Source organism: Triturus cristatus, chromosome 7 (genome assembly GCF_964204655.1).
Source record: "Triturus cristatus chromosome 7, aTriCri1.1, whole genome shotgun sequence".
Taxonomy (NCBI): domain Eukaryota; kingdom Metazoa; phylum Chordata; class Amphibia; order Caudata; family Salamandridae; genus Triturus; species Triturus cristatus.
In genome coordinates, this window is record NC_140590.1 from 1,080,792,515 (window position 1) to 1,080,817,907 (window position 25,393).

Sequence of the window (25,393 nt, forward strand, 5' to 3'; positions counted from 1 at the left end):
GGTGGGACAGGAAAACGCCTTACAAGGGTTTTCCTAGGTGGCGGAACTTTTGGGGATAATGGAGTGTCAGGTGGGGGCACATCCACCCCTGAAGGGGATGGGGAACCCAGAGGAAGGGAAGAGGTTCTTTGAATATGTGGAGCAAGACAAAGGGGAATTTGTTTGGAGGTGATTGTTGGGATAGTGTGAGAGACAGAGGGATTTGGGAATGTATAGAAAGAGCTGCAAATGAAGTTGAAAGAGTGACCTTGTGGGGTATAGGGAGTTGTTTGGGGCTATGGTGCATAAGTTAAGGACTTTGAGGAAGCGGGATTTCAGGTTTTTATTATGTATTAGCGAGAACAGTTTATCTGTTCTGCAGTCTGAAAGTAATTACATGATGACATCTACTAGCCTGTCTTAAAGGGGCCTTTTATGCTGTAACAGGCTGGTAGTTGATTTGTTTTGCACGACTGGTACATTGAAACTTTCATTGGACTCATTACAGCTTTTTCATAAATACATTTTGTAGTGGCTGCTATGACTATGTTTATGACTTTTATGGATATATCTGCAGTAAAGTTAAGACTATGGGGAGCTCAGTTCCAATGCACAGAACATCGGCTGAGTACGGGCTAATGTGCTTCTCCCAGAGCACTGCTTTACGTTTAGACAGAGTAACACTGGAATTAAAGAACAGTAGTTGCACATGGCGAGGAGGTATGTTGAGCACTGATTTGAAAAGCACTGACCACTGTCTGGTGAGGGGACCTATTTGACAGTGATCTCACACCAGCTGATACCATGTTAAACAGTAAGAGGGTGGGAGCTCGCTGCCTACAATCCCAGCACTCACTTTGCCTTAATTCATCATGGCATAGTTTTAAGGTGCAGTTAACTGAAGAAGGATTATGTGGTTATCAGAACAGATAGAACTGTCTCGAGGAGTAGGCTAACACCAGAGGCCAAGTAATCGGCATTTGTCCAAGAAAAAGCTAAATGTTGTCAATCTCAAAGTAGACTCCTCTCAAAAACATTTTTTTTCCAATAACTAATCAAAGTGTAAATTGTTGGCTACTCCTTTGAAAAAGGGAAGGTGACAGGAAAATAGATGCAAACAGAAAAATTGATGGGCAGAATGCAGAATGTCATACATTCACCCCAGTACAGAGATCTGGGACTAAATCTATCGTTTTTTTGCTCACCATGCCATCTCAGTTTGAACCCAGCCGTATCCAGATCAGTCTTAACCCTACACTCAATGGGAACAGTCCAACCCTAACTGCCAGGCCGGGTTCTCCCTGGACTGGAAACAAGCATCATAGGTCCGGTTTCAGGGTTTCTACCCTCATCAGCCATGATAGCTTGACTCCAGTGGCATGGAGAGCCTGAGGACCCACTTCGGGCATACCCGTCCAACTCTGGGTTACAAATGCAAAAAGAACAATTGATGGACAGAATGCAGAACAATGTCACCGGTCCTAGGATGGTTGTTTCTGGTCCAGGGAACCTGGCTTTGCAGTTTGTGCTGGACTGTTCCCATGAGGCTCAGGGTCAAGACTGATCTGCATATGGTCAGGTCTAAACTGGGGTGACATTGTGAGCAAAAGAATGATGGATTTAACCCAGATCTACTGACTGGGGTTGAATGTTTTGCTTTGTTCTGCATTCCGTCCATAAACTTTGTGTCTTGCTTTCCCAAGGAATATAGACAGGGCATAAGTGTGAGTAATTGGGAACACAGAGACTTGGTGTGGAATGCCCAACATGCAGATCACTGATGACTGGCATGAAGTGAGCTGTTCACCCAATGAATTGTGCAAAGCCACTGTCCAGTGAAGTGACTGTTCACACAGTGAAGAGTCCAACCCCACTATGCACAGTGAATCTCGATGTAGTGCATGATCTCTGTGACAGGTTCATACAAATTCAAATTACTTGTCAGGCTTTAAAGTAGATCCAAGGCTCCCGTTCTCTATGATTTGCCAATCTACATTTGAATTTGCGTTCATCTTTAAATGGCTCTGTACATGGCATTGGCAAGTATCAAACATTTTCTTTCCAGCAGCATTAATATTGTAGTCTGTTGCATGTTCATTGAATTATTAACAATGTAAAAAGAAATGTTCTTAGAGAAAGGCACTCAAAGTAAAACAAAAGTTGAGAAAGTCTGTTAGAAGGCACTGCATTTTCTTACCAAAACCTCGTCAATAGTATCCTAAAGATATTTAAGAAACAGGAGAGCTTATATGTACATGATTAGTCATTGTATTAATACACATTGCATGCAATAACACAAATAAAGTAAGACACAAGAATTTATGTTGGCATTTAAAAACCTCCCACTTCCCCATGTGACAGCCCAGTGCCATTTTACATAGAGGACCCTGCATCTATCTATATCTGCAGTCCCACCACCTTGTAATTAGGATTGCTAAATCTCGGCATGCAGGTCCTTAGTCAATCCACACATGAGGTGCCTTTAAAAGGCTGTCCCCGTTCCCTCCTCTAGCCTCATTAGCTCAATGAGCATGGTGTAGCATCAAGCTCCCATGATACCTCCTGCGCTCCAATCTATCCCTGCCTTAAAGTTCCCTTCAGACTGGAGTGAGATCCCCAGCCCTGAAAGTGTACGTGACTGAGCATTTGGGTCCACCATTGTTCAGAAGTTGCAATGCATTAACTTACCTGTCTGTCATTCTGTAAGCAAGATTGCTGGTCCTCTTTTGTTGTGCCTGCACCCTAAGTGTTGCATTTACCTCTCACTTATGACTTTCTCTTTTGGCATCCCAGGAAAAGACAACATTCTGTCTTTTTAGGGGATTATGGCCGCCGTAGAACTAGGGGCCATTCATTGTGTTTCTGGTCGAGCATGCGAGACCTCTTGTATATACTTTAGTGTATACCTATATGTGTATGTACTTTGTGGGATCTGGAGATCAGCCATAGGACTTCCGCTTAGGGACTTTTTTTCTGTTCAACTGCCTCTATTTAACTGTCGTGCTGGAAAAAGGCCAGTAGAGGTCAGTAAAATACCAGGATTGCTTTCTGCTTGTTCAACTGTCTCTATTTAACTGTATTGATAGAAAGCGACCAGGAGAGGTCAGTAAAATACCAGAATTGCTTTCTGCTTGTTCAACTGTCTTGATAGAAAATGACCAGCAGAGGTCAGTAAAATACCAGAATCACTTTAGCATTCTCTAGATTCCAGTCCATGGAAATTGTCTTCCACGAGCACCCATAGACAATATTTTTTTTTTCAAATCTTGTATTTTCAGTGATATGACCACCGAAGGCCCTGATTGTATATTAAAATCAGAGCTTTGGACTATACCATTTCCTACTGAAAGGCAATATTTCTCTCCATGTGTTCCCATACCTGGCGTGTCACTCAGTTTGGTGCTTACTTTCCCTCCATGTTAAAGAACAGTAGATGTTTGAGCACCCAGGCTAATGTGCTGCATAACTAAATACATATAAGGTCCCAAAGGCAATCCTGATTGCATTGCAAATGCTTGTTTCTTCAGCAACTCATTTACACCCTAGTCCAATTACTCCACTATTCCATATTGTGAGTAGTGAAAGTCATGCTGTCTTTCAAAAAACTTTGCAGATTGATCAATTTCAATATATTACACAAGCCCGCACAATACTTAGTGCCCCATGATTCATTTTGTCCTGCTAACCTTCATAGATAGATAGATGCGATTATTGTGTGATTAAATAAAATTGTTACAAATTTCAATCGCAATTATAAGATAAACTTACAAAGATATGTTAAAAACAAAACTATACTGTGTAGTGTTTTATTAAAATGGTGCCGTCAATTTTTGTTTCGGTAGTAACTGGTTCAGGAATATTTTTTTTTTTTTTTTTTTTTATTGGTATGTTTTGCAAAACATAAACAGTGCAAGTAGTGCGGCAACATAATTCAGCATTATGTAACGGATGGGGAAGATGAACGGAAAATCACATTCCACAGTATGCAGATTATTAAAATACATTTCCGTGGTATGATATCTGACACTGGTTGAAAACATATACTGAGATCACAGCGGCTTGTAGAAGAGTTACATGCCTCTTTTAGGATATGACAATGCACCCGTACACGAAATCCATTAAGATACAACACATAACATCGCTAGAAATGGGACACACCTAAGAGTTCGACCTCAATTTTAGCAAGTTCTCAAGGGATCCCAAAAATCTTGTTGACGGACTGTCGGTGGCACCAGTTTTGCTAACCTCCTCGACCATTCCTCACAAAGGGCCATGTCCTTCTGCCACTCCCTAAGTTTCAGGGCCAGTCTGCTACCCCCATCTCATGGCCACTCAACTCTTCCTCAAAAGTAACCCAGTGGCAGTGAACTTACAAGATGATTTAATAAACTCTTTGACATACTCCAGCAACACCACAGTGGGAGTGAGGAAGCAGGCCTGTCAAGTCATCTCGTGTAAGGCAGTTGTAAGATGAGACCGTAAACTGGCCAATGCTGGGTCCAACCATGCTAAAGGAAAGAAACTGTTCCCTCAATGCCACCCCACCTGCAAATAGGGTCAACTTCGGGATTACATCGTGCAAGATCCATTGGGGAGCGATACATTCTCTGTAGAAATGTATAATGAATCAATCTGTACCTGCCATTGGGGGAGACCTCTTTAGTTTGCTGGCAGCAGAACCCCCATTGCTTACCAGTTATATCCTGTCCTAAATTGCCCACACAGCCTGGCGAGCACTGGGAATCCCCGGAATCAGACAGTCCTTTACTTCTGCATACAATCTTGATATGAGTTTTCATGATGGAGGGCTGGTTAGGATGATATTCAACATCAGCCTCTCCGGGGACTCTTCTGGGAACAAATCCAAAAGGCGTCGAACTTCATGTGAAGTTTTGCTGTAAGTAAGGACATCTAATAGTAGCTGGGACATATGTGCAAGAAATAAATCTACCAGTGTTACTATGCATCTTTTCCCCATGGACTGTATAAACCCAGGAAGGTCGTCCAGTTGTAGCCTGTGGTAATGTCTAATGGGTATGTGCTTGGAGTAGGGTAAAGGTATGTTACACAGGTCTGCTCATCGTTTCCATGCCCAATCTGTGCACCGCACAGTCGGACTTTTCTGAGCTGGCCTGTGGAGTTGGGTGTAGGGGATCTTTGGAAGGGGGATAGGAGCCACCAGACCACTCTCTAGAACAACATGGGGGTATGCCTGCAATTATGAAAGCTATGGTGGATGAACTGTACTTGTGCCACCAGATAATAATCTTCAAAGTGGGGTGCTGCAAACCCACCATGTCGACATGGCAGCTGTAGTGTGCGCCAACTGATCCTGGTCAGCCTGCCCGCCCAAACCAACTTGATCACGAGGGAGTGGTGTTATGTGAAGAAAGGTTTGTTTAGAGGCACCGAAAGTTTTGAAATAGATATAGTAAATTAGGCAGTACACTCATGTTCATTAGAGCAATCGACCCGCCATTAACAAGGGGAGGGTTATCCCCTTGACGATGTGATGGTGTGAGGCCTCCATGCACCTCCCATACTTCGCCCTGATTATAGTAGGAATGTTAGCATGATAGAAGATACCTATATATTTAGTCAGTTCAGTCCGCCATTGTAGCTGACAGGGCATGTCGAAACTGGTTCAGGTATAATGTCAGTTAACTATTAACTCTTATCTCTGAACTTCGCCTGCATTAATCTTGAGGTGCTTCGCCCATTGATAGTATGCCCACCAACTTTTCCCCATCATGCAATAAAGTGCTGTTCTCTTGATTCAGTTCTTTCAGGGGGCATTTAATAAACAAATTTGGCTCCCAGTCAATTAACTACTTCCTGGAAGCAGCCTTCAATGGTCTTGTTACAACATCTTATGTTTAGGCTTCGGAAAATTGGAAGTAGCTTGCATCGTCTTTCTGTCTTCAATTTCTAGCAGATGCATACAATGTGGCTGAGTGGCACATAATAATTAACGCACTTTGATTCATGTTTGCTAGGAAAATAGCTTTTAACCCATGTAAAGTCAAACTTTTTGACCTTTTTGACCTATGGTTTGGAACTCCCTTTTGCACTGAGCTATCCCAGCAGAGAACAAGCATTTGCAATGCAATAGGTCTCACAGTTACGCGAGTTTGGGGTATTGGCATTATAAATGGCTATGCCTTTTATTTTGGTTTTGGTTTTTAAAACGTAAATTAAAGACATTGTCATTTACAATGGCAATAGCTTAAACTCGCATAAATGCGAGACCTATTGCATTGCAAATTCTTATTAATATTCTGAAGAAGCGTGGTGGCAGAAAAGGAGTAGTAGGGGTTTAGCCTACTCTGCTCTTGCAGGGTTAGAAAATACACCATTCCACCCAGTGCTTAATTTGAACCGGTGGTTGCAGGTGCATGCGCGCTGACTTAGGCTCGACCTAAGTAGTTTACAGAAATATTGAGCTCTCGTAGTTATCCCACAGGAACACTGCCAATTAAAGTGTCTTTTTGTTATGGTCACCCTGTGGGAACAAATTTGCAGTCCATCCTTCACATTTGTACAAACACATGCACACTTGCAAGGAGATCCGATTACATGACCCACCAGTGATAAACATGTTGAGGAACTTGAAGTTAGGAGAGCAAACCCCGGGCTCAACCATGCACATGGAAATCAAAGTGCGATGCACAAGAGAAAGACTTCCTTTTGTAGTCTGCTTTACATGACAGCTTCGAGGCACAGAAGCTGACGTCAGCGCTCATGGTTTCGTTTCTTTAGATACACTTTGGGCTGCCATCTTTTCATAGGCAGACCCGTCTCTGCAGCAAGCAGTCAGCCTCTTTTGTTGCTGTGCTGCGCGGAGATCATGAATATTAAATTAAGCAGGCGCTGTGATCAGGCGCCGAGCCCGTGCATATATTAAACAAGTGACGGGCTGCTTGTAAAATGAAAGTGCGCACGGTTTAAATTGTCATGGACAGCAGCCTATCGGAGCCCCACTAAAGGCATTCCACTGCCCCAACATCAGCATCTCATGACCAGCGCACCGCAGGCATGTCACCGACAAAGACTGAAGATCAGCTGCTGCCATGTGAGTTATAACATAAGGGAGAGTTAAAACACCATGTATATTACCATTAGTTAGATTTTTGCGCGAGGTTAAGCCCCACGATAAATCTTTCTCACTCTGTGGAGAATAGGGTATGTCTCAGTTTACACACGGAAGTACCATCCACTAACTGAAGGGGTTTTCAGGCCGTGCATGCAATATGCTTATTTGTATAAACTGCCAGGCTCTGAAGAGCAGACTGTTAGCATGATTCACCCTCAACAAAGTATTAAAGAGACAGCAAGATCCCCCTCCCGCTCTGCCGAAGTGTCGATTATCCGCAAGGGATACAAATGTGGTGAGGATAGTATAATACCTGGTTTCCATAAGGCATGCAATCCAGGCCGGTCCTTGTCGAGAAACCATGAAGATTTTGAAGAAAAAAAAAGGCGCGGTCTCGAGCTCATGGACAAAAAAGAAGGGCAACATTTTTAGACGGCTAGACTGTAAACATAAGACGTTGAGAAGCAGTCGAAGAGGGAGCTCTCTCTCTCCATCAAGAAGTCTCTAGCTCTAGGGAATGAAACCAGAATTTAGATGACCAAGATATCTATCAGTTCATAGTGTGTACCTGTGCGGTAAACATGCAAACGTACCCGTTTTTTTTCTTGTAAGTAAAAATTTATATTAGGTTTCCTAAATCATACAAGCATTTGCAATGCAATAAGACTCGCATTTACGCAATACCTATTGCATGGCAAACGGGAGTGCGGGTGGGCAGGCGAGAAGGAACGAACAACAGGAGTGTGGGGGTGGCAAGAGGGCACGGACTGCGGGAGGGGGGCACGGGAAGAAAGTAATGCTCACAATCTAAAAAAACATACTAGGCAACACTCAAAGTAAAGGGGCCAGTAGCCATGGAAGGATACAAATGACGACATGGCCGTCATAAAGAGGGATTAACAAGCCTAAAACCAATCGGTAGGCAGCATTTAAGACACAAGTCAACGAAATAGATGGGCGAAGAGTGGGCAGAGCTTCCACGGAACTTCCACTCCCTTCCAACCACCCTCTTTCATGAAAATAAATTTTGTCCTGACTTCTGCCCGACCAAGCAATCTGTGTCTCCACCTCCCTCTCCTCCACCTCTTCCTTTTCTGCCAATTCCTTCTGTCTGCGGCCAGGCCCTCTCAGTTCTTATAGATCAAAAATCTCTGTAGTTAACCTCTCTTCCCATTTCTTTTCTTTCCATATGCTTCTCACCACTATTTTAGGACAGGAGTTTATTAACAATAAACTTGACACTGAAATCATGGAACTATACGCCTTGGAATCAACCCCCTTTGTGCAATCCTCACATTGGTCAGCTGTTCGCCTTCCGAACCCCACACTGTCAACTACCACTGCTCATCCTCCTTCAATCTATGATATCCCAGAGCCGAGGAAACCTTACCTCCCCAGTAAATGACAATATCCTTCAAACTTTGTCAAGATCTATGTCTCCTGCAATCCCTCTAATGAATCTGAGCACTACAGCACCCTAAATTGTGCTTACTTTAGGTCTGCATTCTCCATCTGCACTAACATCCTGGTCCGCATTCTTGGTATTTTCTTCTTAACTGAATCCTTACTCAACCACTCTTCTCACCCTCTAATAGACATTCTAACACCCTTTTAACTAGTCTTTCTCTTCTAAGAATCAATAAGAGAGCGAGGAAGAAAAAGGAGAAACAGCTCAATTCCCCGAGGTATAAGTATAATTAATCAGCAAGAACTGGTCCCCAGAGATAACAGGGAAAGGTATGTGTACGTAAATACTGATTAGTTCAGTGGAAAACCATTAGGTTTTTTAGGAAAGGCCTCACCCACCAACCTAGTTGGTGGCATGCTTCATCATCGGCCCCCACCTGAGGCACCGAGTGTACCCCAGGTGTGCTGCGATGCCTGAACTACAGCGGAGCGGCGTTTTTTGTAAAGTGAGTGTGCAGTGCAAGTGAAGTGCATGTGTAATTTAAAAAACAGCTGTCCCAATGGTCCCAGATATCAAGTAGATTAGTTTAATGATGAACCATGGGCAGTATTAAAAGGAAGGCGAAGGATGGTTTAGGAGGTATCAATGGCCACCACCATCCTGTGGGGTCAACATGTTTCAGCCAGTGCCTAGATACTGGTGCTGGCTTTCATCAGGACCAAAGTGCAAGAAGTGAAGAAGACAGGGTCTAGCAGAATGTTTAGAACCGTCTATGTGTGGCACGCGCTAAGGTGCCCTAACTGGCAGAGGGGATGTAAGGTGAGCTGGAGAGTGGCCACGGAGGTCTCTGGAAGGATTTCTGTCAATTGCTAATGGTTTTTTGACAGAGCACCGCACTCCAGACTCATGGAACCGGTCCCATTAATCTATGGAGATTGGATCTAAGAGTGACAGCCCCTCTGCCAGTTAGGGCACCTTAGCGCGTGCCACACATAGACGGTTCTAAACATTCTGCTAGACCCTGTCTTCTTCACTTCTTGCACTTTGGTTCTGATGAAAGCCAGCACCAGTATCTAGGCACTGGCTGAAACATGTTGACCCCACAGGATGGTGGTGGCAATTGATACCTCCTAAACAGTCCTTCGCCTTCCTTTTAATACTGCCCATGGCCCATCATTAAACTAATCTACTTGATATCTGGGACCATTGGGACAGCTGTTTTTTAAATTACACATGCACTTCACTTGCACTGCACACTCACTTTACAAACAAACCCGCTCCACTGTAGTTCAGGCATCGCAGCACACCTGGGGTACACTCGGTGCCTCAGGTGGGAGCCGATGATGAAGCATGCCACCAACTAGGTTGGTGGGTGAGACCTTTCCTAAAAAACCTAATGGTTTTCCACTGAACTAATCAGTATTTACGTACACATACCTTTCCCTTTTATCTCTGGGGACCAGTTCTTGTTGATTAATTATACTTTTACCCTTTTAACTAGTCCATCATCCCTGCCTCTTTTGCTCAAATATTTATCACTGATTGGCTGACCCTCACAAATTGATCCCTTTAAAGGGTTGTTACACCAATCTATCTCTGAGTTATTCATGTTAAACCTCTTATAATAAAAACCTATCCTTGATCCCTCCAAAATGTAAAAGTACTAACCCATCCTTGGTCTTCCCTTTCCAGCTAAAATGGCTGAAAAATATGTAGCCTCCAAACTAATCTACCATAGCACAGAAAATGTTCTCTGTGATATGCTTCAATATGGTATTAGAGCTGAGTACATCGACTATTTCCTTTTCATTTTCGATAAAGGCCACCTTGTGGACCTAGCAGTAGCATTCGTTATTGTTGCCCTTCAATGTCTCCTGCAGAGTATGAAAAATAAGGAGGGACTGGACAGATCATTATGAACTCTCTATCAGAGCGCCTTTGATTAGGTTAAAATTGGTAACTCTTGCTGATCTCTCCCCTATCACGCCACGTCCCTAAAATCTTTATCTGAGTGATCCTAAAAAAATCTTGGCATCTCACACCTCAGTATGTAGATGACAACTTTTCATATATTGTTATGTCTATCCACTCTACCCCGTCGCAGCCTAACAAGATTTTACAAAATAAAAGAAAGTGCTTGGTGCTTTGATGTGTAAGGCCATCAGAGGGACAGGGTGGAAGTCAGGAAAACCACGTGCCTTAAATTAATTTTTCATACTATCCTCTTTTCACACTTTTTATTTTATGTTTATGGATTTCTTATATAGCTTCTGTAGTAGTAGTAACATAGCTTTATTTTGGTTACAAACCTTACAAAGCACAAGTAAGCATCTCATAAAAAAGCAAACAATACAAGATCATGTTATCTAAAAGCAATTAGCATCCTTTACAATCGTTCTCATGGTTCTTTAGAATGTAACAATGAATTCAAAAATCATTATCGATTAACAAATACAATCGAACTTGCAGAACTATAGCTGCTCTATATAACTGTAGGTGGTGGTATTTTTAACCAAACTATTGTCCCAGGCCTAATGGCGAAACAATGTATTCCCTCACCACTTTTTTCATTGCTCCTGAGCAGTATCTAATCAAACATTCTGCTTTGTTACGACACATATATGTTTATAAAGTTTTCTGTAAGCCCTGCTTGTACTGATATCTTTTTCTTATTCTCTTTATCTTGTCCATGGCTGTTCTCAGTTCCAGTCTCCTGTCCTTCTGTCCCAACACAACTGTGGCGTTTGTTGCTCCCCTTTTCCTTTGACCAGATACCTGCTCCTCATTTACCACTCCTCCAATCAACTACATGCATTCGCTCACCCATGCTCCAGGCCTCACTATTATCACAGTGCCAATGTTGCCACCCTGTGCTATATGAATAACACAGGGGCTGAACATGTTTTCTCCTGTTCTTTGCGTTACAAGATCATCTTGCTACTCCAATTCCAGATATGTCTGAAGAGGACATGTGTCTTTCTCCCACCTTATGTTTATTACTGTCTGCTGCCATTTTACTTTGCTCTTTAAACCTCACCCTTGATATTGCTTCACAAGACTAATGAACTACTGCCAATTTCTATTCAATGGCGATGACTTGTTATCTGTGTACTACAATTGTATTTGCTTCTGCAGCTACTAGGATACATTCTGTACCATTTTAAAATGTGTTTGTTATGCCTCCAGAATGAATATTTTCACAAACTGTAGGTATTGGTCTTTTACAAATACTGCATACAACACGAACATGAATGGATGTATTGCTACATAAACAACAAATAAATAAAAAAATACAATTCGGAAACCAGGAATGTATCTTGCAGGCCTTCTCAATACATTCCTCTGAGCTCTGCTTTCATATTAAAATAAAGAATTCACAGTTAATAACGACAGAAAAGTCTCAGGAGCCAGAGTACATAATTACAAGTGCAAGGGATTTAAAGTGGGAGAAGCCGCCAGTTGAGTGTAGAAGGGAAGGACTGAAGGAGATGGCGGTTAGAGTTAAAACTACAAGAGGAGGGAAATAAAGGGAAGAGATAGAGGGGTGATAACACAGAAGAAAGGTCATTGGCTCCTGATATTAGGCAGCAGAGGTCTGGGTGTTAGACGATCAACAGAAAATGTAAACAGCAGTAAAAGGAGAAGGAGTGAGAGAACGCGAAAGAGAGAGATAAGAAACACATGGTCGATGGGCACTTTTAGTGGGGCACTTTTGATTTCTTTTACAGATATGTTGTCAGTGACTGTGTTGCAATAAACAAATATATCAGCAGTGACTGTCTTTACGTAGGCCCTAGTTATGAATCGAATGTCAATATTAATAGACTGTCATTTCAATTTTGGCTAGTAAGGAAAGGTACTGGCCAAATAGGGAATTACAATTTATGTGACAAAACCACAATTCCTATGTTGCTCACCTATACTTTTCCCGTCTTAAAATAGGGTGAAAATAGGTTTTAGGAATGAGGAATAAAATGCTGCATTTAGAGCAGAAAGTCCAATTCTTACTTTGTTTTACAATTTGCCAGAGAGGAAAACTCTGCAGTTCTGGGAGCAGAACTTCTTAACTTGCAATCCAACCCTTTGTCATATTTAATATAACCTGTTACATCAATAGCATTCCTAACGTAATTTATAAAAAACACTAGATAGGAAATGCAACTCTGAATGCAGTAAGAGAACAGAATGTAAGCATAGGAAGTATATCGTTCTTACCTGAATACTTGTTAATGCCTAAATTAATTTAGAAGAGCAAAAGAGAATGTATGGATTCAATTAGTCAGCATAATAACACAACCTCCATGTCGATCCTTACATAAAACAATCAATCGCTGTTAAATGAACAAAACTTTGACATTTTAAATGTTCCAACTTCCTCTGGTAGGGGCCTATTTCTATTCTACCTGAATGGCAACTTTATGGCACCTAATTAACAAATGTTTCGTTTTGTGCCAGCAGTTGATCACTTGTCATGCTACAATTGTAACATAACACATTTTTTTTTTTATAATTTCGGGGTACTATTGTGGATTTTTGCTTGATGGAACTTGTGGGGCCTATGAACCATTAGAGATTGATATCTCAGGTAGCATGTGACACTTTCAGCCTGTCCTTGCTTTTTACCCAAAAGTAATTTCCATGCTGGTTGTTTTTAGACCATCAGTAAAAAGTTGTGATACTTACATTTTTTATCACTTATCATCTCAGTCTTTTTCATCTTGGTCCTTGCTCCATGATGGTGAGTCCTCACTCTGAAGACTTGCAACTTATTTGCCCTTACAAGTCAGTTCCTTCTCTTCAAACCTAAATAAACTATGGGGCACATGCATCAAGCAAACCAAAAGCGATTCCTTAATAGCGAGAAATAAGGAATCGTTATTAAGGAATCGCTTTTGGGCATGCATCAACAGATTCGGTAAATTTTAGCGATTCCTTAAAAATCGCTATTTTTACCGATTATTCAATAGCGGGGCATGCAAACTCCGATTAGCTAATAGCGAGTTCGGTAATACCGAATTAGCTATTAGCGAATTCGGTATTAGCGAAATCGCAAATGACCTCGTCGCACCGGGAACGTGCAGATGACATCACCAACCAGGAAATACTGCAGCCCCACCCACATTGCCTCGACAGAGGAGCAAACAGGAGCTGTGCCTGAAGACTGCCTGTGCAGAGTGAAGCCACACCAACTCAGCTATCCTCAAAACAAGTACCTGATGGAGAAGGAGGCACCATCCAGCGCTGAGGCTGCACGCAAGCGCAAGCGCAAGTTCTCCGACAGGGAGCTGGAGCACCTGATAGAGGGAGTCAGCAGCAAGCACGACCGCCTGTTCGGTAAGCTGTCCCTCAAGGTGCCTGAGGCGGAGAAGCGGCGCATATGGCTGCGCATCCGGGAGAGGGTGAATGCTGTAGGTGTGACGCCCCGCAGCATCGACGACCTCAAGAAAAGGTGGTACGACCTGCGCAAGCGTGCGAAGGAGAGGATTGCAGAGAGGCTCCGGGAGGCAAGCAGGCCCTTCCACGGTCCAAGCAAACACTGCCCTGGAGGAGCTGGTGGAAGGAACAATTGAGCGGGAAGCCGTCGTGGGAGTGACCCAGATGGACACGTCCGGCGCAGCCACAAGTGCCCAAGGTAAGATGCATGCCTGTGCCCATACCTAGCATAGCGTAAATCCATTTCCATGCCCCCAGCAGGATCTGAGTGTGTATGCAGCTTTGGCACACACAGCTTTACTCCTAACACTAGTGCATCATGGGAGTTGTAGTCTAGTCAGCCCAGTGTGCATGTACCGGCGTAAATGCCATGGCCATTCACCACATCAGTTGAACATGGATAGAGACTGTTTATTTAGTGGATCACAGAGGGACATGTATGTGTACAACACTACGTAGGTGTAACCATCCCACTAACCATGCACTGTTTCACACACAGATGCATCTCCTGTGGATTCGGACAACAGCGGCCATCTGATAATTTCGGAGACACCTGTGGATTCTGACCTGGAGACAGCGCAGGATGCGCATACATCACCTCCACCCGCCACCCCACCAGCACCACCACCACCAGCACCGCCACCACCAGCACCACCAGCACCGGCACCAGCACCAGCCACACCAGCTGCAGCTACTCCAGCCACCAAAGCGCCGAGGCGCAGGTCCCAAGTTGCGCCCTTGCAGGTGATGGAAACACCCTCCTCACAAGTGGGACACAGTCTGCGCAGCATCAAACCACCTGATGCACCACCTGGACGCGCAAGACTCACACAGCGGCGCAGGGCTCGGGCAAGTTCGGTCTCCTCAGGCGACCTGGATCTCCCACACACGTCTGCCATCGAGGAGAGGATGCTGCGTGTACAGCGCCTGTAGGGACGACACATGGCAACCATTAGCTGCAATATCGTGCGCCTAGCTAGGGAAATGCGTGCCATGACTGCGGCCGTTACGGATATGAGCACGGCGGTTAGGGACATGACCACTGTGGTGGCAAAGGGCAATTCTCACCTCAGGGAAGACATCCATGAGCTCACCCGTGCCATCAGGGAGGGCCATGAGTGCGAGAAGAGGAGGCACCAACAGCAATTGGTGCGTTCCGCCGCCGCTACAAAGGCGATCACACGGCACAGCAACAGTACCACAGTGTTGGCACGCCGCTCTGTGTCCTTGCAGGTGGACCTCGGGCACTTCTGCGGGGATGTTGCCAAGGCACTAGGGCAGATGACCACTGCTGTTGAACACCTTCAGAGCAGCACATGCAGTGCTGCTGCATTGGGAGGGGATGACGCCAGTGAGGCTGCCTCCAGTGTCAGCAGCGTATCACTGGCAGAGGCCAGCACCAGGCGCCACAGTTCGCGGGCCTCCACGGGGACAGGCCGTGGTGAGGCATTGGAGACACCTGAGCGGAGGCTTGGGGTAGGTGGCAAGCGCCACTAGACAGATACCAGACATACCGGACCATGGTGGGGCAACCATGGACCTCCCCTTTCTGAGTCTGCACAGGCGTGACTTTAACGCACATTTGATTTCACTTTTTTCATGTGGAGCATTATTTCCATTGCTTCTTATGTTGCACATACCGCAGTGCTACTGTGCATTAAACAGTTGCACCCCAAACAAACTTGTAATGTTTCATTCTCACCTGATTCAGAAATGATGTTGCATGATGTATGTCAACCTCCTATGGCCCTCTGCTGTGTTAGGGACATGTGCCTGTCGGTGTTGGGCGGGTGGTTGGTCATCCCGGTGGTGGTCATTCTTGTCAACCTCAATGGGTATCTCCCTTCTGGTCGCAATGTTGTGCAGCATTGCACATACAGCAATAATCCGGCAGCAGGTTTCAGGTTTGTATAGCAATGCGCCGCCAGTCTTATGTAGGATTCTAAAGCGACTCTTCAGAATCCCAAATGTCCTCTCTATGACATTCCTAGTGCTTATGTGTGCTGCGTTGTAGCGTTGTTCCTGTGGGGTTGCTGGATTGATGTATGGGGTGAGTATATATTCACGCAGGGCGTAAGCACTGTCACCTAGAAGATAGAAGCAAAGACTTAGCATTGGTGATGTCCAAACATGTGTGGTGTTGGTGTGGGGAAGCGTAATTTGTACGTACCAAGCAGGAGTCCCTCTCCAAATTCTCCGTTGATTAGACGTCTGTGGATTCCACTGTGGCGGAATATGTAGGAGTCGTGTGTGCTCCCCGGGAATTGTGCCACTAGGTCCGTTATGATGTGATTGGCATCGCACACAGCCTGCACATTGATTGAGTGGTAGGACTTGCGGTTCCGGAATATGTACTCATTTGCTGCGGGTGGACATATGGGGATATGCGTACAGTCGATGCATCCAATTACATGGGGGAATTGTGCCACCTGGTAGAATGCCTGTTTGTTGCGGTCCAACTGCTGTGGGGTTGTGGGGAAGCTGATGTGGGTGTGTAGCATTGTCAGCATGGCATCTAGGAATTTCTTGAAGAAGCGAGAGAGTGCGCTTTGCGATACGCCTCTGGCTACCGCAATTACCCCCTGGAAACTCCCTGAGGTCAGTAGGTGCAGGCTGCATAGGACATAGGACGTGCGCAGTGATTGCATTGGTCCGGTGTGTCTGGTGCTGCAGTAATGGTTCCAGGTCTGCAATGAGGCGCATGATCATGGCACGATTGAGTCGATACTTGTCGTACACCTCGTCCTCATTCTGCCCGAGCAAGGTGATGCGCAGTCTGAAAACTCTCTCCTGGAACCTTCTCCTTCGCTGTCCTGCCGCATTGATACGCATCCTCCTTGCAAGCACGTAGAGGGCTGCCATTTTGTGGTAGCCAACAGGGTCTCCTGGGCCACATTTAAGGGTTTGGTGATTGGCTTAATCAGTTGCACATGTTGAAGGTGTTTTTTTTTATTCACATGACTTTTTTTTAACTTTACCTCCAGGTTCTGATTCCCCTTATTTAGCTCAGGCAAAATAGCGATTTTTGGGATTTTCGGTATTTGCGACTGTTTTTGCATTGGGGTGCGATTCGTTATTTGCCATTGGCACTTTCCGGGAGCTAATAGTGATTTCGGTATCTGCTAATTCGGTATTTAGCGATTCGGTAATTTTGCATTTTGGTTATTTGCGATTCGGTATTTTACCGTTTTTTTTTAGCGATTCGTTATTTGGTCAAATTTTGGGTTCATGCATTGGAAATCGTTTTTTTTTATTCGCTAACGGGTGTTTTTAGCGATTCGGTATTTTACCGACTGGATTTGGGCTTAATGCATGTGCCAGTAACTGGCACATGCATCAACAATGCCATTTGCGATTCCTTATTAGCGAAAAATAAGGATTCGCTAATAAGGAATAGCAAAAGGTTATGCATGTAGGAATCGCTATTCAAATAGCGATTCCTTAACTTTCCTTAATTGCGACTAGCAAATTGCGAGTAGCAATTATGGAATGCCGTCCCATTCATTCCTATGGGCCTCCTGGCCCATAGGAATGAATTGTAGATTGCATGAGCAATTTGCGAGTACCAGTAGGTACTCGCAAATTGCTCATGCAATTTCAAGGGTGCAAGGGTGTCAAAATGACACCCTATTGCACCCCTGAAATTGATATGTGCACATATGTTGCACACACACATGCTCTGAGGGCATGTGTGTGCGCAACATGAAACTTTGAAAAATGCAAAAAAGTGCATTTTTCAAAGTATTTGCAAATTACCATGAAGTTCAACTTCATGGTAATTTGCTCCCCCTATTAGCGAAATCGCTAATTTTTTAACTTTAATGCATTGCATTTAAGGAATCTCAATTTGAGATTCCTTAAATGCAATCGCAATTTAAGGAATCGCTATTTAAAGATTCCTTAAATTGCGATTTTTGCATTTGGGATGATGCATCCCAAATGCAAAAATACCGGGAGCAAAGGGTCAGATTCTGAGAATCTGCCCGTTTGCGACCGGTTTTTCTGTTGATGCATGAGCCCCTATGTCTTTTAAATGTCAAATCCCACCCACTTGGATATATGGAGGTTACACCCCTCCCACCTCCTGAATTATACCATTTTTGCAAATGCATGGCCAGAGGGCAGGTGCAAAGGGAGGGCAGACAGGGCGTTGGACTGTAATGAGGATGACTGATTTCAGGGTGATGGAGGTTACCAGTAAGCACATGTAGCATTACCACCTTTACTGCTGTCTCATAACTGTCTGCACACTGTGAAGAGGTCCTAAGTACCAAGAGTCTCAGGTATGCATCTGATCCAGAAACGAAACAAGGCATCATGTGGCATGCCAAGGCCATAGTCACTAAACCAGAGAGGGCGAGTCATTCATATATCCAGCAGCAGGGCTGGAGAAGGCCGAAGTCGAGTTCCCACCTAAACCAAACAGCACAGTTTTAATACACCAGCAAGGCTGGGAATGATAAAAACCTCATTGTTATCAGACAACCAATTGATCAAGTGCAAAAGAATCGACTTATGATCGAAGTTAAGCTAATATCCCAAGAGTAAGCCAAAAAGGAACAAACACCCTCTGTCTGCAACATGCATCCACCAGAAATGACATGCAGCACCCAAGGACTCAGGAAATAACTACATGCCCAAACATAGGAATCCCATGGGATGCAGCGGGGAGAAGAGGAGCTCGGAGAATCCAGACTCCTCCAACTCAGGCAATTGCAGAGATTCAAGAACCCTCAGCTGGAAAGGAACCAGGACTAATGATCCACAAAAGAAACCTATAAAATGTGTCCTCATTTGAGTGCAACTCTAGGAAAATAGCTACGAGCCCAAGAGACTCTAACTCTCACTACTAAATAATGAAGACGGTACTGTAACCATCATCAACAATCACCCCGGATCACACTGGGCCCTTCGGGCCTAGCTGGTCCAACTTCAGATGAAGACTACAGGCCAAAATCTTCTTTTTCCTTTCCTCAAAGCAACTACTGCCTGAAGCATCTCATGACACCCATCTATCTTGGATAAGGCCTTTTCTGATGCAGATCACTTGTTGATATAGGTTTATGGGTCACCATATATCCAGTGTTCCTTACCTGCATGACCTCTATCATTCATCTAGCAATTTGTTCTCCATTTAAAATATCATCTGTGACACTGAAAATTCGAGACCATTTCAAAGATTGTATGATTCTGATGGTCTTTCCCGGAACGCTTTTGGATCATTGTTGCAAATCATTGTTTAAGCTAACATTGAGAACTTTTGTTCACACTGTTGTTATATGCCAATTCCTACCCCTCACAGATCTTCATAATGAAAAAATGTGCTGGTAATTTTCTCTCAGAAAGGTGAAACCCTGTTACACGTCCTGTTTCCCCATGCATTACTGTGACTGTATTAGGGTCTCTTACCATCATTTAATTGTCTGCTATACTCCTTTCCTATGCCATAATGTGTCTCATTGTAACACCAGAGAACCATTTGCACAACTTTTGGCCACACAATTATGCAATACCATACCCAGCTCCTATAACCATTAGACTTGGAAAAAAGAAGCTTAAAACCTAAGGACTCTTTGAACATTCAGAGACTTTAATTGAAAATAACTACCAGAACTTCTGTCAGTATGTAAAAACTATTGGTCAGTTATTCTACACAAATGATATCTCTGTCTGAATAGATGCACTCCAACATTCTATATTAAACTAAGTCGACCTCATTGTTCCCTCGTAGCAAGAAACTTACCTGTTCATCATGCTCAATACCATCAGCTCTGCCCATTAATATCAACAACAGTGGCAAGATCATGATACAAGGCAAGCAATCAATCCTTCTAAAATGTGAGTACAATTTTATTGATGTCTAGGAAAAAACTAGTTCCCTTCTCAATGGACACTCTGCCACTACTTCAATTCCCTCAGTCGTTTCCCATTGCACCCTCACTACTACCTTCCCAGCCACCACATCCTCCAACATCCCTAGCTTACACCCTCCCCTCTCCATTCCACTACCACTTCTGAGACCAAGGGCCATGGCTGGCCTGCCATTCTGCCATGGGAATGAGGTAAATTACTCCATCCCTATGGTGGACAGGCTACACACCTAATTTATAAATGACCGCCAAGCAGGCTAACATTCATAAAAACATTGCCAGGAACTGCAGTGATGGTGGTTCATGGTAATACATATTATTCTGTGCTACGGGGCTGCAGCATCAGAAATAATCCATTTATTCTTTCAAAATAAATGGTTCACAGACAAAATGCTGCATCTGAAATGCAAATGCAGGGCTCTTAAAAGACAATGGAACAAAACAAAACTCCCTACAGAAGAGATGGTCTGCATAGTACATTCAAGGGGGTACAAGATAACCTGTATTAGAGCTAAAAGGCATTCTTTCGATCTCGCATCAATGGCACTAATAATTCACTTAAATATTTATTTGCATATTCAAAGCGATGGTGACTCACAACTTTCTGTTAAAACTCCAGCTGCCTTCCTTTGAAACTTGTGACAACTTATTTTTCTATTTCACTAATAATATCTCAGCTCTAAGAGAGAGATATCCACTTCAGCTCATTGTCTCAATGACCCTCTGATACCCATTGCTCCTGCTCTCTCAGACTTTACTTCAACCTCAGAGAAGGAAGTGAGAAATAAACTTAAATCATTCAAGAAAACCTTCAAGCACTACGACCATTTGTCACTGGGCAAATATTTAACTTTTCATTCACCATTGGATCCTTTCCTTAACCCCCCCAAACATGCTAGCAGCATTCTCATCCTTGAAAACATTTGAAAATCCAGCGAATTTGACAAACTATTGACTATTTCTGGACCCCCTTTGATGTCAATGCATTGAAAACTGTTGTCTGCCACCCACTCTAATTCCACCCTGAAGAAGATAACATCTTCATTACGTTCCAATTAGATTTCAAACCAAATAAGGATACCACAACTATGTGAAAAATATTAGGGAAAACCTTCTTGACTCCATGGATAAAGGCTATCCTAGTGGCTTTATACTCCTGTATATGTTGGCAACATTAAACATCATTGAGCAACATATCCTTCTCAAACCGCTCTCAATTTTTGCGGCATGACTGGAGCTCCATTTACCTGGTTCGCTTCATTTCTATACCATTACTACCACAAACTCACACTGGATACTTTAATGTCCAGATGAATCAGTATTACATGTGGTAAGGCTCAGGCTTTTTTCTAACGTTTTTTAATATCTACGTGCATCATCTCATGAAGATTCCCACCCCTATGATACTGGCTCCCATATGTATGTGGACGACACACAACTCCTTTGCAAGCTTGATGGCAACTTCATAAGCCAATCCACAACATTGAATTGCCTCTACCATGTTCATCACTGATGAAGAAAAAACATTTTTTTAAATGGGGACAAATCTGAGATGCTCCTCGTGGACGGCCAGCACTCACCAACTGCACCTCACTTGACCTGTCTCTCCCTTCCTCAAGCTGTGTCAAAAGCACATATTCATGGAGTCTTGTTAAACAGTCAGCTTTCTTTTATACAACAGAAAAAACTATCTCTAAATATTCCATGTATTACCCATGTCAGCTGCTTTATGCCCTTCCTGTCCTCTTCATCCTTTGAACGTTACTTTTCAGCTTGCTGTTGTGATGTCTCACCTTGACAATTGCAATAGCTTGTGTAATGGTCTGCTGAATAAATCAGTCAGCAAACTCCAAATGCTCAAAACAAAGCTGTCCAACTACTGTTTGGCCTAAATTACCATGACCTTATTAGGACCATTCTCAAAGCCTTCCACTAGCTCCCTGTACAGGCCAGAGCAAATTTCATAGCACAATGCCTTTTAACAAAGCTATACACAGCAGGTCCACTGACTACTTGTCCGAGCTATTCTTCTGCATAATTCGACTGCAAGTCTACAATCTAGGAGCCAGAAATTAGTGTTAACCCACTAAGTTTGCCATCAAACATTTTGCAGATGATCATCTCATTGGAATTCACCGCCATTATATAGAAGACTGAACAAATGAAATTCAGGGTGCTCTAAACACCACTTTTCTACCTCACTTCCACATAGGTGCTTCCAGACAATCAAAGACCTGGGTCTGTTTTTGAGATGCCTAAAACCAGCCACTACATCATGCCTTACCCACTACAGAACCTTAATCTTAAAGAAACCTTACAACAAATGTGTGCTTAACATATTTATTTAAAACTGAATAATATAGTCGTGAACAACGCAACAACCCTTGCACCACAGGAATGATCAATGTATGCACAATTGCTGTCCCTCTGCTAGATTTTGATCTGTTGGGGGCAGTCCACACCTGTTGCTTGTCCCATATCTACCAATTTGCCAGCGCCCCAGGACCAGCACTGGAAGACGGTCTTCCTGACAGTAGCCTCTTCCATTCTGCTGAAAGTATCACACAGGACACAATCAATTCTTGATCCAGGGCAGTGGGATTCAAACTTTAATATATCAATATCTCAATGGCTTGTGCATATCAAGTTATTTACCAGGCCTTAAAGAAGAAGTCATGTTTCAATTCACTGTAATCATTTTGTTTGACTCAATTCCATTATGAACTATGCTCTTCCACTTCTAAATAATTCAGCTCATTGTAGTGTCATACTCTTCACCAACAGGTTTAAAAGTAAAATCATTGATATTTTGTTGCATGCTTATTGCAATCTGAAAACACATCACACTCAAAGATTTTACTTAGGAAAAATTTGAAAGCACAATAAAAGTACAAAAATTCTTTACGGAAACAGTACATCTTTCTTACCGCACGAGGCACAATTTTTTCCTATGGAGATTTAGGAGACAAAAGCAAATATCCATTTATCATTAGTAAGTGTTCTGATGCACACTCCAGGTGGAACATTGAATGAAATAGCCACACACACTCATCTAGAGATGGACCAAAAACGCGACTCCCTATGGTCTGACTAGCACACCACTGTTTCTTGAGAATTTAATAAATGACCTATGTGACATACACCATCTAAATACCTTCGCCATGCTGAAATATATTGACTGGAAAAAACAGTTTTGGGTTTTGACTTATTGGCAGCAAGGCCAAGTCTACTAATAGCAAATACCAAACAATGTGCCAATGCTGCAAATGACTTTTAACAACACTTTTTAAAGTATGTATTGACTAAAACAATCACACTTTGGACTACTTTTTCGGTCAGATTTAATCAGACACAGGTCATTAGATTACATTAAATTTTTCTTTACATCCAATACTTCATAGCCCTGATAGAGCTAAAAAATGATTCATCGATAACGATAAAGCAAGCAGATAAAGGCGGATCGATTGTTGTGTGGGGGACAAACCGCTACACGACAGAAGTGACCAAACAACTTAACAACGAACGTTGTTACAAAAATATATCATGTGACCCGACTTTCGAGCTACAGGGTAAACTATTTAACATACTCCAAAAAGGCTTCGATCAAGGTTTTCTAGGAAAGTGTGAATACGAGTACCTGAGAAATAAACATCCACGTATTCCAATATTCTATGTACTACCCAAAGTACATAAAGATCCTGTGTGCCCACCAGGCAGACCAATTGTCTCGGGCTGCGAGTCACTACTAGAACCAATTTCTAAGTTTGTTGATTTTTTTCTCAAACCTTTTATGCAGGAAGTAAAATCATTTCTTCAAGACACCACAGACTTCCTTAAGAAATTGGATCCGATGACGTTTGAAGAGGATACAAATCTTCTAGTGACGTTAGATGAAGTATCACTGTACACAGAGATACCCCAAGATGAGGGATTGGCAGTATTGGACAGTTTTCTCAACAGTAGACCAAAACCAGAGAAAGTTCCTTCTCAATTCATCATGGAACTAGCAACATTTGCACTAAAAAACAATTGCTTCAGCTTCAAGGATGAGTTCTTTTACCAAATAAAGGGCGTGGCTATGGGTTGTCCTTTTGCCCCAGAACTAGCGGTCCTGTTTATGTCGAAGTATGAAGAAGCCTTCATTTACAACAACAATCCCTTTGCAGATTACATCGGGAGCTGGGTGCGTTACATAGACGATATTTTCATGATTTGGACTTGGGAAGAAGATCAATTACAGTCTTTTTTCTTGTGGTTAAACAATCGCACAGATTAGTATCAACTATTCAAAATCAAAAATGCCATTTTTAGATGTTGAAGTCTATGCCATCGATGGGACTTTAGCCACCACATTGTATAAGAAAAAGACAGATAGGAACAAAGCCCTGCACTTTTCAAGTAGTCACCCGAGGAGCCTTAAAGAAAATTTACCCTATGGGCAATTCTTGCGCATTCGCCGCAACTGCACATTTAAGGATGAATACCTCTTCCATGCCGATGCACTCAAGAACAATCTTCTGGCCCGTGGATACCCCAAAAAACTCTTTAAAAGGGCTATCAAAAGAGCATGGTGGACCCCTCGAGAGACGTTGCTAGAGAGAAAAAACAAAACAAAAACAGACAGGATTGTCTGTGTGACGACTTTCGGCCCCACATCAAATTGGCTGAAAAAAACAATCAATCAAAGCTGGCATTTAGTGAAACATTTGGACCCATTACTTAAAGAAGCACCATTATTTGCCTTTAAAAAGGATAAAAGCATTGCTAATCAGATTGTACGGGCAGCTATGCCAAAAACAAAAAATGTTACAATCAGAGGCTTTCTCAATTTACCACCAATCCATGGGCACCATAGATGTGGTACATGCACATGCTGCGAGTCAACTATTGAAGGTGATCTGTTTTCGTGTAATGGAATCCATTGGAAACACGATACGTTTTCAAACTGTTAATCCAAGTTCGTGGTTTATGGGATACTGTGCCCCTGCAACAAGCTGTATATCGGTAAGACTAACCAAGAAATCAGACACAGAATCCAACAACATAAATCAAGAATCCGGAAACAAGTTCAAAATGCGCCTTTGGTGAACCATTGGTCCTCTAAAAACCACACTGAAAGAGATTTGAAATGGACTGTTATCTCTAAAGTCGAACAAGACGCCAGAGGTGGTGATTTGGACTCTAAACTGTTGAGACGTGAAGCAATGCTGATTATTAAATTTAATACTTCAGTGGATGGTTTAAATGAATTATCAGAAATCTACAACCTGTAAAAACCACGACAGTAAAGGCAAACTACAGACATTGGACATCATAAACGGGAGTGCCCATTTAGCAAGGTTCCATTTTTACTAAGACACCTCTGTCAAAAAGGTGGCTAATTTTTAATCTTGAGCCATTTTTGAATGATTGATTAATAATGCGCATTTCAGCACCATACCCGAACACCATAATAGGGGTGAAGGTTGTCCCAAGTTGTCTTACAGACAATCAATTTAAAAATTTAAAAATTTGGAATCACATCCGGACCAGACGAAGAGGCATTAAACGGATCCATACTACCATGGGCTGTTGCCACTCAATAACACCAAACATAGCCCTGCTATATCA

At 43.0% G+C, this 25,393-nt stretch overlaps 1 protein-coding gene across 1 annotated transcript in view; it reads right to left on the reverse strand.

The window, feature by feature from the left end:
• Positions 1-2,152: 2,152 nt before the first annotated feature.
• Positions 2,153-25,393, reverse strand: part of LOC146811131 (uncharacterized) — a 522,597-nt gene continuing 499,356 nt past the window's right edge. Inside the window, exons 9-11 of the mRNA XM_085615037.1 lie at positions 22,711-22,731; positions 12,696-12,713; positions 2,153-2,197 (exon numbers count right to left, since the gene is read on the reverse strand). Of these exons, the coding sequence (XP_085471163.1) occupies positions 2,153-2,197; positions 12,696-12,713; positions 22,711-22,731 (84 nt within the window). The remainder of the gene's footprint in view (positions 2,198-12,695; positions 12,714-22,710; positions 22,732-25,393) is intronic.